Consider the following 17,937-nt stretch of genomic DNA (forward strand, 5'->3'; position numbering starts at 1 on the left):
ATGTAAAAGAAGAAGAGTAGGAAAGGGAAAGAAAGAGGGAAGAGAGGGAGAGAGAGAGGAGAAGGAAGGTGGGGAGGTGGGTATAGGAGGAGGAGAAAAGAACAAAGAAGGGGAGGGGAGGAGAGGGGAAGGATGGCAATGATAAAAAGAACATACATAGTATTACTAACTCTGTCAGAACAAATCAAACTACAGGTACCTATACACATGAAATTAGTCTCTTGAATACTAAGCTACTCTCTCCATGTGGTAGAAATTGATGTCATTTTCACTTTATTCCTTAGTATTTTTAATATTGTAGAACTACTATATTCATGTATTTGTTATATTGTGCCAGTCACCTAGTACATAACAAAATCCTCCAAACTTAGTGACTTAAAACACAACAACAACATTTATTTTGCTTAAAGATCTACCATGTAGGCAGAGCTCAGTGAGAACAGCTTGCCTCTGCTCCACTTGACATCAGCTGAGGCAGCTCAAGGGCTGGGGACTGGAATCTCTGAAGGCTTGTCCGTTCACAGTCTGGCAGGTAATAAAGGCTATAGTCTGGGACTCATTCAGATGACACCTCCTCAGGGAGACCTTTGTAGTCACCCAATCTAAAGTAGCCTGCCGTTTGTCTTGACCACATTCCCTATATTATTTTCTTAACAGCACCTATGATTAGATGACATTCTTCAGTCTAATTATTTAGGATTACTAGAATGTCAACAGGAATCTTGTCTCCCTTGTTCACTGTTGTATCCTCAGAGCATGACTCAGAGCCTGGCATGTAGTAGGCATTGAATTCAATATACATAAATTTATCACACTGATGTCAAATGGAACTACTTTAATCATCAAGGGTTAATTATACACTTTTGCCACATGAAGGTAAACCCGTCAGAAAGAAACAAGTGTAAAAGGTTTAATCCTAAGTCCATGGGAAAAAAATAGTAGAGAGGCCCCAAAACTCCCCACAACGCATAGTGCAGGCACACTGCTCTCTGGAGAAGAGAGCAGCTGCAGGCAGTGCCATACCCATCTTGCAAATGGAAGTTCGGTGTCAACAACATCTGTTACTTTGCATTTTCTGTTAACCTGAATTGCAATTGGCTGTGTAGTTTTCTTTGCATTTAAGATATTAATTTGTTTATTAAAATTTTGAATTAATCCCTAGGTTAACCATTTTTCACATAAAGTAACATTAAAATAAAAATAACTAATCAGCACTATGGACCTTCAAGAATGTTTTCCTCCAGCATGAATCAGTACCTAAATTTGAGAAGCAATGGAATAAGGGTTAATATCCATAATATATATATGTATATATGTGTTTTTATTATTTATTTATTTTTTTATTCAAATATAGTTGATTTACAATATCATGTTAATTTCAGGTGTACAGTACAGTGATTCAGTTACACATATATACATTATATATATATGTTTTAAAAAACCTCAGAAACTGATAGGAAAATAGCAAACAATCTAATTTTAAAGCAGACAGTGGTTATGAACAGAATCCACGAAATAAGTTACATACATACCAATGAATGAATGAAAATATAATTAACTTCACTAATAAGATACAAATCACAACAACAATGTGATGCCATTTTAACTTATCAGTCTAGCAAAAATAAGAGAACTGATAGCATCAGTTTTGGCAAAGATGTAGGTAAGCAGGACCTCTTATACAACGTAGGTGCAAAGGTAAACCTTTCAGCACAATTGGGCAATAGTTTTCAAAATTAAAATGTACATATTCTATGACCTACAGAATGCCACTTCTGAAAATCCATTTTTATCTGTACAAAGGCAAGGTCATTCAATGCAGAATTATCTGCAATAGCAAAATAATAATAACAACAAAATGAAAAGGAAATAACCAGAACTCCCTTTAGGAGAACAATTAGTGGGTACACTATTATGGCACATCCATGCAACAAAACACAGTGCAGCTGTTAGAAAAGATACCTCTGTATGCACAAATTGGAAAGACTTCCATATGTTTTAGTGAAATCAGTACTTTGAAGATCAGTATGTACTGTATAATCTTTCTTTAAAGCTATATGTTTACATACACACACATACATATGTATATATATATACACACACATATATATTTGAATAAACATATAAAACAGCCTGAAAGGCAACCACTAACAACAGGAGTTAACATCTGAAGGTCCGAGTGAGAACTTTCACTTTTTACTTTTTTATGCACTTTCACTGCTCTTTTACATGGATATATAATTATCCAAGGGCATAAATGGATTCTTAAAACTATTTTCAGACACGTACAAAATTTTTCAGGACACTAGGCATTTACTTTGAAAATAATAAAATTATGTAATTATATATATTACTCTTACTGACGTTCTTAGTATCAAATGGTACCCTAGTACCTAAAAGAGCCTTACAGCCTACATAGTTAAGTATCCGTATTGTACATAATGCTAAAGAGAATTTATCTGCTAGAAAACTTTGTTCACCACTGCATCCCACCACCTCAAACAGTATTTAGAGCTCAATAATTTTGAATAAGTAAGTGTGTTTACAATTTCATAAACAAGTCTTAACTTTCAGGTTGTCATTCCTTCTTTGTTAAGAGTCTAGAAATTACTTCCATCCCCCAAAGCAATTTTGCAACATCCTCTGTAGCCAAAAGTGGCTAAAATGCTGGTTTTCAAACTTACCAGAGGCTCTAGTTTTATAGGCTGCTGTCGTTTTCTTGTCCTCTCCTGAGCTTTTGTAGTGTGCTTAAATGTCAGGAATTGTGTATCAGCTTCATTTTCTGTGGGTGTTACAAAACTCAGTCTTCCCTTTGCTTTTATACTATTCAGTCTTGTAAGCATAGGGTTTTCCATCAGCTCTCCAATACTTTCCAGGTCCAACTCATTGTCTGAGGCACGAAAAGCCATTTTCACTCCTGGAGAGGGGTTAGGGTCAAGAAAAGAAAAATGAAAAGTAGAGCAAAAGGATTGGGGAAGTAGGGCTAAGCGGAGGGGTTTTAAGAACCACGGAGAGCTTAATTTGCTTATCCCCAAAGAAGAGCTATCAAAGTTACCCCATTCTTCCCAAACTGAGGACCTAAACCAGAGGAATGAAAATTAGGAACTATGCCTGGCCTTCTAGAAGCCCCGTAGCTGGGGTGGGACCCAGGAGTTTGCATTTCTAATAACTTCCTGGGTGATGCTGTTGCTGCCTCTGATTTGGGGACCACAATGGTCCAGATTTGGAAGGATGAAGAGAAATGCCATTATACTGAGAACGTTTCTCACACTTGCGTATGCAAAATATTTCCGGGGGTGGGGGTAGTGTTCAAAATGCAGGTAATTCTAATGCAGGTAATCTGAGATATATAGCCTAGGTACTCACAGAGAAACCAAATAAAGGGAAAAAAGAGTTGAAGGCTAAATCATAAAACAGCGCTTCTGGAGATTTTATGTGTATGAGAATCACTTGAAGAGCTTGCGAAAAGGCAGATTCTGATTCATAAACTTTGAGTAGCAAGGTCCCAGAACACTAGAACTATGAGCCTTTTGTAGTGGTCTTGTACCCTCACCACCACTCACACTCCAGTCCCACCAGATGGGTGGAAATACTTTCCTTAAAAACAGTATTACAATACACGAGGTCTTGAACCAGGTGTCAGCAGGCCCAGGTTTTAGTCTAGATCAGCACTGGCCAATCGAAATATAATGCAAATCTCCTATGCAATTTAAAATTTTCAAGTAACCACATTCAAAAACAAAAAAAAGAAATTAATTTAATAATGTTCTTTATTTAACATATACAAAATATTATCATTTCAACATGTAACCAATATAAAACTTATTAATATGATAGTTTATTTTTTGTTACTACGTCTTCAAAGTATTTCACCTTTAGGGCACATCTCAATTCAGACTAGCCCCCTGTGGCTAGTGGTTACCATACTGACTAGCAGAGGTCCAGACCGGACCACTCCGTGTGTGATCTTGGACAAGTCTCTTGATAGCTCTGTTCCTCAGTTTCTAGCCCTCTAAATTGCTAGGTAGGTAGTAGGTATCACTAAAATGCCTTTCCATTGGCCTTCTCTGCCTCTCTGCCTCTCTGAGCCTTTCCTTATGTGCTACAAAAGCATGATGAGTCTCCCGCCTAGAAGTCGGAGTTCAGCCCCACAGCTCAATTCCTCAGGACTCACCAAGTCAGACTAGACCAGCAGCCGCCTCAGAGGGTCTCCTGAGACAGAGAAAAAGCAGGTCTGGGAGTAGAAAGGTGTCTCTAAGCCGAGAATGTTTCCCGTTGCCTAGCAGCCACCAGGCCGCCACTGAGGCTCACTGCGCCTGTGCGCGATCTGTCGCCACGGCAACCCCTCAGCCAACTGCAGCTCTGGGTCCAAGACTGTACCGGGCAGTCGAGCCAATGACTGTCTCTGGAAATTTCCTTACGTCGCTGATTGGTGGAGAGCTCGCACTAGACCTGATGGCTTCTCCGCGCTGGGAAGTGTTCCCGGGCTAGGTTGGAAGGCCCGGCAGGCAAAGGAGGTGGTTACTTATGTTTGTTCCTTCGCTTATCAAGCGCCCACGCTCACTGCACCTCCCTCCTCCAGGAATCTTTTCTGTTGCCCCTCGAGAGGCTTGAGGCTGCCTTGGCATTCGCTTTAATCTAACTTCCTGTGGTTAGAAGAATCAAGTGCCTGCGTAGACAGTTCACGTCCCGCTCTACGAGGAGCGACCATCCTGCGTCTCTGCCCCACCCACCGACCTCCTCCCGGGAGTGTCCTAAGGCGCTAGGAATGCGGGCTCTTCTTCCCCTCAAACTTCACCGTGTCCTTTTTTGCTGATGTTCTTTTCCGCCTGGAAGGTATCTTAGTGTCAGGCATAGCACGAGTCCATATTAATTGGTCCCTGCACCGTATTCATCAAAGCAGACCCTGGATCTTGTTTGGCATTTAAACCCACCGAATTAAGTCTCCAAACGACTGCTGCTAATGCTGTATGGAGGCGACCCCACCGATGCCCCGTGCAGGTTGCTTACTGAAGTTACCTTACCCCGGTTAGTGATCAGGGGAAGCAGCCTTTTACCTGCCTCGGGGAAATGTTACACCACATGGCAGAGGCTTGGTTTTCAACCGCCCCTCCAAAATGACATAATCACCGCTGAAACTCATTATTATATTTTGTCCTTTTTGGTACCCACCCTTTTTAAAAAAAAAAAAAAAAACAGAAAACCTTGATATTTGGGTCTTGCCTTGAAAGCAAAGTCCTGTATGAGGTGCTTTACATATCATACTCAAAACCTGCATTTTCTCAGTCTTAAGACACTCAGGTATGTATTTTCCATGCTAGGCATGACACCACCTACAAAGTAGAGACTCATATAATAAGAGAGCTGGAATGGAGAAAACAGATCACTCAATCCAACTACTCCCCCATTTCATTTTTTTTTAAAGATTGATTGACTGATTGATTGATTTTGGCTGCGCCGGGTCTTAGTTGCAGCATGTGGGATCTTCATTGTGGCATGCGGGACCCTTACTTGCAGCATGCGGATTTCTTAGTTGTGGCATGCATGCGGGATCTAGTTCCTCGACCAGGGATCTAATCCCGGCCCCCTGGTTGGGAGCGTGGAGTCTGACCCACTGGATCACCAGGGAAGTCACCCTCATTTTGGTAATAAGAGAACTGAGACCCAGAGAGAAAGCAAATAATTTACTCCAGGTCAGGCACCTAGTCCTGGCAGAGGTAAAACTGGAATACAGATCTCCTAATCCTTAATCAGGAACAGGAAACAGCAATGGAGTAACTTCAGTTTAGAAACAATTCAGATAAACCTCAAATGTAGACATAATAAATACTAATTCCCCAGAGATGCAAGGTATACACAGGTAATCAATCAGAGCCAATAAAATATAAACTAGTAATGAAAAAAATTCAAAACCAACCCAGTATACATAAAAGCATATTATAATAATATGCAGTGTTAGACACACACCCCAAAATAGACTTCATTTTGGATGTACAATGAATATTTTAATCTGTTGCTTTCAAAGTTTATGTAGTGGAGACATAATCTATTGCTCCTCAGTTCAAGAATTTCTTTGTTAGTAGATGAAGGTGACTGTATTCTAATGTTACCTTATGCAGCTAAGAGCATTCATTCCAAGAGCCAAAAAGGGTGCAGGATAGAAGACATGGACACATAGAGTTTTATGAAGGTATCGCTATATTGAACACTACTCACCAAATCTCTCCAAACTTATTTTTTTAATGTGGCAAGATGTCATATTCATTATCAAATGAATACTTACTAAATCAGCACAAACAAGAGCTTTGTGTATTGCCTATTGATTGTTTCAGAGCTCTTGTAAATAGCAATAATTGTTACTATTTATTGGGTGCTCCTTATGTGCCAGGTACTGTGCTATATGTTTTGCATGTATTATCTCAAATACTTCCAACAAACCTAAAATTCCCATTTCATAGCTAAAGAACTAGGCTACGAAAGGTTTACAAGAACTAGATTAAGAAAACAGTAATACTAAGTAAAAATGGTTAAAATTTAGTGAGCATGAAGTTAAGATTTATATGCCGGACCCTTTGTGAAGTATTTTTCACCATTATACTATTCATTGCAACAGCTTCATATTATTTTAGAGGTATTATTGTACCTACTCCACCAATAAGGAAATTGAGGCTTAAAGAGGTTATGTAATTTACCCAAGATCAGTCCAGAAGTGGCAAATGGCAGAGCTAAGATACAAATTGAGATCCATCAACTTTATTTTTTTAAATTAATTAGTTAATTAATTTTTTTTTGGCTGCATTGCTGCGCGTGGGCTTTCTTTAGTTGCGGAGAGCCAGGCTACTCTTCATTGCGGTGCGCAGGCTTCTCATTGTAGTGGCTTCTCTAGTTGTGGAGCATGGGCTCTAGAGTGTGCGGAGGCTCAGTAGTTGTGGCACATGGGCTTAGCTACTCTGTGGCATGTGGGATCTTCCTGGACCTGGGCTAGAACCTGTGTCTCCTGCATTGGAAGGCAGATTCTTAACCACTGCGCCGCCAGGGAAGCCCTGAGATCCATCAACTTTAATAGTTAAAATTCCATCATATTAATCATGGAATTCTGCTACTGGATGTACGGTGGACTATATTCTGAAAAATTCCTGAAGCGAAACACCTATATGTTTGGATAAACTCCAAGGCACATTATTTTAACTGCATTGCTGAACTCACAGGAATCAAGAGAATCGTAACAATATAACACTGTTGATGGGAATGTAAATTGGTGCAGCCACCATGAAAAATAGTGTAGACATTCCTCAAAAAATTGAGAATAAAACTACCATATGATCCAGCTATTCCACTTCTGGTTATTTATCGAAAGAATACAAAAACACTTATTAGAAAAAAATATATGCACCCTTATGTTCATCACAGCATTATTTACCATAGCCCAAATATGGAAACAACCTAAGTGCCCATCAATAGATGAATGGGTAAAGAAGATGTGGTATTTATGCACAATGGAATATTACTCAGCCATAAAACATAGAAAATCTTGTCATTTGAGACAACATGGATGGATCTTGAGGGTACTATGCCAAATGAAATGACAGAAAAAGACAAATACCATATTATTTCACTCATATGTGGAATATAAAATAGTAATAATAAATGAACAAACCTAACCAAACAAAACCAAAAAGATAGATACAGAGAACAGAGAAGTGATTGTCGGAGGGGAGTGGAGATGGTGGGGAGGAGGAAATGGGGGTCAACTCTATGGTGATGGGTGGAAACTAAACTTTTGGTGGTGAGCATGCTGTAGTGTGTACAGAAGTTGAAATATAATGTTGTACACATGAAATTTATATGTCATAAACCAATGTTATTGCAATAAATTAAAAAAACAAAATGTATACATAAAATGGGTGTAGCTAATTGTATTTAAGTTATACTTTAGTAAAGTTTATCCAAGAAATAATAAAATCGTCTTTATGCACAAAAATATTTTAAAAAGTAACAATCGTATTCCTAGAATTATACTTCAAAATCACGTGAGGCTTTTCAAAACATACAGATTTGTAGGCTCATGCCAGACCTGGTAAATAAGAATCTTTGGAATTGGCATTTAGGCAAATATATGCTTAAAAATTTCTATAGATGAATCAAATGAACATCTCTGGTTAAGGACCACATCTGCAGGTGAAAATATATGAAGATTAAAAGATGTTAGATTATATTAGATTAAGTAGGTCATAAAACAGTTTGCATAACATGATTATATTTTTACAAGCACAAGTGTATGTAAACTCAGCAAACTATATGGAAGAAAAACATAAGCGTTTATGAGATTCATGGGTATTTTATGTTATATCCTTTGCTTTTCTGTATATTTAAAAATAAAAGCCATATACCACTTTTGTATTGAGAAAAGTGAGTTATTTTTAAATTAGCACAAGAAAATATATAAGAGCATAAAATAGAGAGACCATGAACTTGGTGGAGGCCAGGGTGAAGGGATCAGGAGCACTGGTGGAGGATTTAGCCTTCATTGTAAAGAAGAGGCACCCTGTTCCGTGTGGAGGGAAGGAAGGTCGAAGTGGATTAGGTAAATGGGTAGACTTGGGCCAGATGTCTTCTTTTTTCTCTGTGAAGCAGTAGGTAAGGTCAGCTGCTCTTAAGGATGGAGGTGGGGGTGCTCAGGCTCCGTATAATTTATACTGGGGTGGGGGGGGGGTAACTCATCTTTAGGCTTTACTGTCCACAGTTTAATTTCAGGGTCTGTGAACTGCTTAAAATTGTATTCATGTTTGTGGGTGTACATTTGTCTATAGCTGTTAGATTCTCAAAGGAGCCTGTGACCAATCATCCCTTAGAGATGGGAATTATACCTGCTCTGCAAGTGTTCTGGCCTTAAGTATAGGTCACATAGCTCAACTTTCTGGGGTGAGGGTGGTGGTGGTGGTTGTGGTATCATGTTTTGTTGCTCCATCACCACCTTGTGGTCAAATGAGTGTACAGCCAAAGGAGGTTTTGAATCACATATTTTGAGTCAGGGCAATAGCTTCTCATCTTAGCTATTTGGAGGGGACTTGGGACATTCTATGGTCTAATGTCCTACACATTATGAGATTTAATGATGATTACAAAGTTTTCCTCAAAAATGTTGAACCGATGTTAATTATTCATGAATGAGATGACCTGCCCAAGCCCAGATAATTTTATTCCAATTAAAGGTCTTTGCAGAAGTGATCTCTGACCCAGTGTTGAATGTTTTGAAAGACCATAGAGCAGTGCTCCTTAAACTTAGCTTTGTGTTACGGGTAACTTAGAGAGTTTTGAAAACCCTGACGCCCAGGCCACACACCATGCTAATTAAACTAAGAGTGAGAGCCCCAGACATCAGGGGTTTTTCTAGCGTCCCCTTCCCCAGGTGATTCCAATGTCCAACCAAGTCCAAGGGCCTCAGCCACAGGGTCCTGCTATTCAAGGTGTGCTGCATGAGCGAGCAGCATTAGCATTTCCTGGGAGCCTGTTAGACTGCAGAATATCAGATCCTGCCCCAGACCTCCTGAATCAGTCTGCATTTTAATAATTCTCAGGTGGCTCATTGCATATTAAATTTAAGAAGTGCTATTAAAGAGGACAGAATGGGTGTCCAGTAGGTCTGCTGGATACACAAGGCAGGAATGGTGTTCAAAAGGTAGGCTTCTCATGTTTGATCACTGCCAGTTACAGGAAATATGTGACTTCTATGCCACTGCTGGATAGTTCTAATTGTCAGAAAGTTCTTTTTTTGGTAGGTGTCAAAATCTACTTTCTTGCCAGTTCTGCAAATTGCCCCCATGATCTCTTTTAAAATATTTGAAGACAGAAATGTCTTTCCCTTAATCTTTCTTCTTTGAATCCCTCCCTCCCGACCTTCCAGTTTCTTTAGTCTATGTATGATATTTTTGCAGAACTCCTACTCATTCTGCCCTAAAATGGCTCTCAGAACTGAAGGTGAGATTCTAGATGTGGTGTGATGCAATGAGAATAGTAGGAAAATGACTTTCCTTTATTTAGAAATTCTACTAAAGACTCCTTTTTCTTCCTGAAAATATTAGTCAGGATTTCTGTCAAATGCTACATTATAAAGAACCTGTATGCAGTAAACAAATCAACACTGATGGTCTCAGAGCCTCAGGTCATTCACATGTGACCGCTGATGGTCCCCTGAGCTCAGAGAGACCATGGGAACTTCCAATCTATAGCTGATTGGGTTTGTGCCTAGTGTCTAAAGTGGGGGAGAGGGGGCAGTCTTGTGGGACTGAACCCTTAACCGGTGGTATCTGACACAACCTCCAGGTAAATCCTTGTCAGAATTGAGTTGAATTGTAGACACTTTGCTGGTGTCTGAGAATTTCGTGTTGGGATGAGAACCACCGCTCCCTCTGCCACAGGTTGGAACTGGGATCAGAATCTTAATAGCACAGAGTAGGGGTTAGTGAATACTATCCTATGGGTCAAATCCAGACTGCTGCCTGTTTTTGTAAATAAAGCTCTATTGGGATACAGCCATGATCATTTCTTTAGATATTTTCTATAGCTGTTTTTGCACTAAATAGAGTTGTGTAGTTGTGATAGAGACTATTCAACCCAGAGATATTTACTATCTGGTCTTTAAGGAAAAAGTTTGCTGACTCCTGTGATAGTAAATATATATAATGTGGTAAATATAAAAAGTAGTCACCAACAGAGGGCCTTCAAGATGACTGAGAAGTAAGACGTGGAGATCACCTTTCTCCCCATAAATACATCAAAAATATATCTACATGTGGAACAACTCCTACAGAACACCTACTAAATGCTAGCAGAAGACCTCAGACTTCCCAAAAGGCAAGAAACTCCCCCACGTAACTGGGTAGGGTAAAAGAAAAAAGAAAAAGCAGAGACAAAAGATTAGGGATGGGACCTGCACCTCTGGGAGGGAGCTGTGAAGGAGGAAAAGTTTCCACACACTAGGAAACCCCTTCACTGGCAGAGATGGGGGGAAAACTTTGGAGCCATGGAGGAGAGCACAGCAAGAGGGGTGCAGAGGGCAAAGTGGAGAGATTTCCGCACAGAGGATTGGTGCCGACCAGCACTCACCAGCCCAAGAGGCTTGTCTGCTCACCGGCCGGGGCGGGCGGGGGCTGGGAGCTGAGGCTCCGGCTTCGGAGGTCAGATCCAGGGAGAAGACTGGGATTGGCTGCGTGAACACAGCCTGAAGGGGGATAGTGCACCACAGCTAGCTGGGAGGGAGTCCGGGAAAAAGTCTGGAACTGCCTAAGAGGCAAGAGACAATTGTTTTGGGGTGCGCGAGGAGAGGGGATCCAGAGCACCTCCTAAATGAGCTCCAGAGATGGGCACGAGCTGCGGCTATCAATGCAGACCCCAGAGACGGGCATGAGACGCTAAGGCTGCTGCTGCAGCCACCAAGAAGCCTGTGTGCAAGCACAGGTCACTATCCACACCTCCCCTCACGCCTGTGCAGCCCACCACTGCCAGGGTCCCGTGATCCAGGGACAATTTCCCTGGAACAACACACGGCGCGCCTCAGGCTTTTGCAACGTCACACCAGCCTCTGCCATCACAGGCTCGCCCCACATCCCGTACCCGACCCTCCCCTCAGCCTGAGTGAGCCAGAGCCCCCTAATCAGCTGCTACTTTGACCCCATCCTGTCTGAGCGGGAACAGACGCCCACAGGCGAGCTACATGCACAGGCAGGGCCAAATCCAAAGCTGAACCTCAGGAGCTGAGAGAACAAAGAAGAGAAGGGAAATTTCTCCCAGCAGCCTCAGGAGCAGTGGATTAAATTTTCACAATCAACTTGATGTACCCTGCATCTGTGGAATAGCTGAATAGACAATGAATCATCCCAAAATTGAGGCCGTGGATGGTGGGAGCAACTGTAGACCTGGGGTTTGCTCTATGTGACTGAATAGTTTCTGATTTTTATGTGTATCTTAGTATACTTTTTAGTGCTTGTTATCATCGTTGGATTTGTTTATTGGTTTGGTTGCTCTCTTCTTTTATTTTTATTACTTTTTGATTATTTATTGTAATAAATTTTTTTATTTTTTATTTTAATAACTTTACTTTATTACTATTTTCTTTCTTTCTTTCTTTTCTCCCTTTTCTTCTGAGCAGTGTGGCTAACAGGGTCTTTGTGCTTCAGCTCAGTGTGAGGCCTGAGCCTCTGAGGTGGGACAGCTGAGCTCAGGACACTGGACCACCAGACACCTCCTGGACCCACGTAATATCAAGCAGCAAGAGCTCTCCCAGAGATCTCCATATCAATGCTAAGACCCAGCACCAATCAATGACCAGCAAGCTCCAGTGCTGGACATACCATGCCAGACAACAAGCAAGATAGGAACACAACCCCACTCATTAACAGAGAGGCTGCTTAAAATAATTATAAGTTCACAGACACCCCAAAACACACCACCGGATGTGGTCCTGCCCACCAGAAAGACAAGATCCAGCCTCATCCACCAGAACACAGGCACCAGTCCCCTCCACCAGGAAGCCTACACAACCCACTGAGCCAACCTTACCCACTGGAGGCAGACACCAAAAACAATGGGAACTACGAACCTGCAGCCTGTGAAAAGGAGACCCCAAACACAGCAAGTTAGGCAAAATGAGAAGACAGAGAAATATGCAGCCAAATAAGGAGCAAAGTAAAAACCCACGAGATCAAACAAATGAAGAAGAAATAGGCAGACTACCAGGAAAAGAATTCAGAGTAATGATAATAAAGATGATCCAAAATCTTGGAAATAGAATGGAGAAAATATAATAAACATTTAACAAGGACCTAGAAGAACTAAAGAGCAAACAAAGAATGATGAACAACACAATAAATGAAATTAAAAATTCTCTAGAAGGAATCAATAGCAGAATAACTGAGGCAGAAGAATGGACAAGTGACCTGGAAGATAAAATAGTGGAAATAACTACCACAGAACAGAATAAGGAAAAAAGAATGAAAACAATTGAGGACAGTCTCAGAGACCTCTGGGACAGCATTAAATGCACCAACCTTCAAATTATAGGGGTCCCAGAAGAAGAGAAAAAGAAAGGGACTGAGAAAATATTTGAAGAGATCATAGTTGAAAACTTCCTTAATATGGGAAAGGAAATAGTCAAGTCCAGGAAGCGCAGAGAGTCTCATACAGGATAAATCCAAGGAGAAACACGCCAAGACACATATTAATCAAACTATCAAAAATTAAATACAAAGAAAAAATATTAAAAGCAGCAAGGGAAAAACAATAAATAACATACAAGGGAATCCCCATAAGGTTAACAGATGATCTTTCAGCAGAAACTCCACAAGCCAAAAGGGAGTGGCAGGACACATTTAAACTGAAGAAAGGGAAATACCTAAAACCAAGATTACTCTACCCAGCAAGGATCTCATTCAGATTTGACAGAGAAATTAAAACCTTTACAGACAAGCAAAAGCTAAGAGAATTCAGCACCACCAAACCAGCTTTACAACAAATGCTAAAGGAACTTCTCTAGGCAGGAAACACAAGAAAAGGAAAAGACCTACAATAACAAACCCAAAACAATTAAGAAAATGGTAATAGGAACATACACTTCTATAAATACCTTAAATGTAAATGGATTAAATGCTCCAACCAAAAGACATAGACTGGCTGAATGGATACAAAAACAAGACCCATATATATGTTGTCTACAAGAGACCCACTTCAGACCTAGGGACACATACAGACTGAAAGTGAGGGGATGGAAAAAGACATTCCATGCAAATGGAAATGGAAAGAAAGCTGGAGTAGCAACTCTCATATCAGACAAAATAGACTTTAAAATAAAGACTATTACAAGAGACAAAGAAGGACTCTATATAATGATCAAGGGATAGGGATTAATCCAAGAAGATATAACAATTGTAAATATTTATGCAGCCAACATAGGAGCACCTCAATACATAAGGCAAATGGTAACAGCCATAAAGGGGGAAATTGACAGTAACAGAATCATAGTAAGGGACTTTAACACCCCAATTTCACCAATGGACAGATCATCCAAAATGAAAATAAATAAGGAAACACAAGCTTGAATGATACATTACACAAGATGGACTTAACTGATATTTATAAGACATTCCATCCAAAACCAACAGAATACACTTTCTTCTCAAGTGCTCATGGAAAATTCTCCAGTATAGACCATATCTTGGGTCACAAATCAAGCATTGGTAAATTTAAGAAAATTGAAATTGTATCAAGTATCTTTTCTGAACACAACACTATGAGACCAGATATCAATTACAGGAAAAATCTGTAAAAAATACAAACACATGGAGGCTAAACAATACAATACTAAATACCCAAGAGATCAGTGAAGAAATCAAAGAGGAAATTAAAAAATACCTAGAAACAAATGACAATGAAAACATGATGACCCAAAACCTATGGTATGCAGCAAAAGCAGTTCTAAGAGGGAAGTTTATAGCAATACAATCCTACCTCAAGAAACAAGAGACACCTCAAATAAACAACCTAACCTTACACCTAAAGCAATTAGAGAAAGAAGAACAAAACACCCCAAAGTTAGCAGAAGGAAAGAAATCATAAAGATCAGATCAGAAATAAATGAAAAAGAAATGAAGGAAAGATCAATAAAACTAAAAGCTGGTTCTTTGAGAAGAGAAACAAAATTGATAAACCATTAGCCAGACTTATGAAGAAAAAAAGGGAGAAGACTCAAATCAATAGAATTAGAAATGAAAAATGAGAAGTAACAACTGACACTGCAAAATACAAAGGATCTTGAGAGATTACTACAAGCAAATACATGCCACTAAAATGGACAACCTGGAAGAAATGGACAAATTCTTAGAAAAGCTCAACCTTCCAATACTGAGCCAGGAAGAAATAGAAAATATAAACAGACCAATCACAAGCACTGAAATTGAGAATGTGATTAAAAATCTTGCAACAAACAAAAGCCCAGGACCAGATGGCTTCACAGGCGAATTCTATCAAAGATTTAGAGAAGAGCTAACACCTATCTTTCTCAAACTCTTTCAAATTATAGCAGAGGGAGGAACACTCCCAAACTCATTCTATGAGTCCACCATTGCCCTGATACCAAAACCAGACAAAGATATCACAACAAAAGAAAACTACGGGCCAATATCACTGATGAACATAGATGCAAACATCCTCAACAGAATACTAGGAAACTGAATCTAACAGCACATTAAAAGGATCATACACCATGATTCAGTGGGGTTTATCCCAGGAATGCAAGGAAGCTTCATTATAATTATAATCTCAATAGATGCAGAAAAAGCTTTTGACAAAATTCAACACCCATTTATGATAAAAACCCTCCAGAAAGTAGGCATAGAGGGAACTTACCTCAACATAATGAAGGCCATATATGACAAACCCACAGCCAACATCGTTCTCAATGGTGAAAAACTGAAACCATTTCCTCTAAGATCAGGAAAAAGACAAGATTGTCCACTCTCACCACCATTATTCAACATATTTTGCAAAGTTTTAGCCACAGCAATCAGAGAAGAAAAAGAAAAAGGAATCCAAATCGGAAAAGAAGAAGTAAAACTGTCACTGTTTGCAGATGATATGATACTATACATAGAGACTCCTAAAGATGCTACCAGAAAACTACTACAGCTAATCTATGAATTTGGTAAAGTAGCAGGATACAAAATTAATGCACAGAAATCGCTTGCATTCCTATACACTAAAGATGAAAACTCTGAAAGAGAAACTAAGGAAACACTACCATTTACCATTGCAACAAGAATAAAATACCTAGGTATAAACCTACCCACGGAAACAAAATACCTGTATGCAGAAAACTATAAGAAACTGATGAAAGAAGTTAAAGACGATACAAACAGTTGGAGAGATATACCATGTTCTTGGATTGGAAGAATCAACATTGTGAAAATGACTATACTACCCAAAGCAATCTACAGATTCAATGCAATTCCTGTCAAACTACCAATGGTGTTTTTCACAGACCTAGAACAAAAAATTTCACGATTTGTATGGAAACACAAAAGACCCTGAATAGCCAAATCAATCTTGAGAAAGAAAAGTGGAGCTGGAGGAATCAGGCTCCCTGACTTCAGACTATACTACAAAGCTACAGTAATCAAGACAATATGGTACTGGCACAAAAACAGAAATATTGATCAATGGAAGAGGATAGAAAGCCCAGAGATAAACCCACGCACATATGGTCACCTTATCTTTGATAAAGAGGAGACAAAGACAGCCTCTTCAATAAGTGGTGCTGGGAAAACTGGACAGCTACGTGTAAAAGAATGAAATTAGAACACTCACTAACACCATACACAAAAATAAACTCAAAGTGGATTAAAGACCTAAATGTAAGGCCAGGTACTATAAAACTCTTAGAGGAAAACATAGGCAGAACACTCTTTGACATACATCACAGCAAGATACTTTTTGACCCACCCCCTAGAGAAATGGAAATAAAAACAAAAATAAACAAATGGGACCTAGTGAAACTTAAAAGCTTTTGCACAGCAAAAGAAACCATAAAGACAAAAGGACAACCCTCAATGGGAGAAAATATTTACAAATGAAGCAACTGACACAGGATTAATCTCCAAAATATACAAGCAGCTCATGCAGCTCAATATCACAAAAACAAACAATCCAATCCGAAAATGGGCAGACCTAAATAGACATTTCTCCAAAGAAGATATACAGATAACACCAGTTAGAATGGCCATCATCAAAAAATCTACAAACAATAAATGCTGGAGAGGATGTGGAGAAAAGGGAACCCTCTTGCACTGTTGGTGGGAATGTAAATTGATACAGCCACTATGGAGAGCAGTATGGAGGTTCCTTAAAAAACTAAAAATAGAACTACCACATGACCCAGCAATCCCACTACTGGACATATACCCTGAGAAAACCATAATTCAAAAAGAGTCACATACCACAATGTTCATTGCAGCTCTATTTACAATAGCCAGGACATGGAAGCAACCTAAGTGTCCATCGACAGATGAATGGATAAAGAAGATGTGGCACATATATACAATGGAATATTACTCAGCCATAAAAAGAAACAAAATTGAGTTATTTGTAGTGAGGTGGATGGACCTAGAGACTGTCATACAGAGTGAAGTAAGTCAGAAAGAGAAAAACAAATACCGTATGCTAACACATATATATGGAATAAAAAAAAATGGTTCTGAAGAACCTAGGGGCAAGACAGGAATAAAGACGCAGACATAGATAATGGACTTGAGGACACGGGGAGGGGGAAGGGTAAGCTGGGACGAAGTGAGAGAGTGGCATTGACATATATACACTACCAAATATAAAATAGATAGCTGGTGGGAAGCTGCTGCATCACACAGGGAAATCAGCTCAGTGCTTAGTGACCACCTAGAGGGGTGGGATAGGGATGGTGGGAGGGAGATGCAAGAGGGAGTGGATATGGGGATATATGTATACGTATAGCTGATTCACTTTGTTATACAGCAGAAACTTACACATCATTGTAAACGAATTATACTCCAATAAAGATGTTAAAAAAAACAATGTAGTCACCAAGTCAAGACAAATTACAATTCTAACTTCAGTAGATTAAGTCTCCTAGGAAATTTCTCACTGCTGTCAATTTTTGCCTCTGTCGAGATTTTATAGTCTATATCATTAATTTTTGTTGTCTTAAGACATGTTGGAAATCAATAAACTAATACCAGAATGTAGAAATTGTTTTCAAATGGTAAGAAGATAGTGCCACACAGTGGACAACAGCAGGAAGTTCTGAAACTTACATTGCCCAAAGCACTGAGGTATTTGAATAAAAAGTGTTTGCAAAGATTACTCTTATAGACTCTTGGGCAAGTGTGGTATTTTTATATACCAAACTACTTTTAT

The 17,937-nt window shown here is 39.5% G+C and overlaps 1 protein-coding gene across 1 annotated transcript in view; it reads right to left on the reverse strand.

Moving 5' to 3' along the window:
• The window catches only part of DNAH6 (dynein axonemal heavy chain 6), a 299,547-nt gene extending 294,374 nt beyond the window's left edge, over nt 1-5,173 (reverse strand). Inside the window, exons 1-2 of the mRNA XM_082357203.1 lie at nt 4,175-5,173; nt 2,685-2,917 (exon numbers count right to left, since the gene is read on the reverse strand). Coding sequence (XP_082213329.1) covers nt 2,685-2,909 — 225 coding nt within the window. The 5' untranslated portion in view covers nt 2,910-2,917; nt 4,175-5,173. The remainder of the gene's footprint in view (nt 1-2,684; nt 2,918-4,174) is intronic.
• Between the last annotated feature and the right edge of the window lie 12,764 nt (nt 5,174-17,937).

This window comes from Balaenoptera borealis (assembly GCF_965194805.1).
Source record: "Balaenoptera borealis genome assembly, chromosome: 15".
NCBI lineage: Eukaryota > Metazoa > Chordata > Mammalia > Artiodactyla > Balaenopteridae > Balaenoptera > Balaenoptera borealis.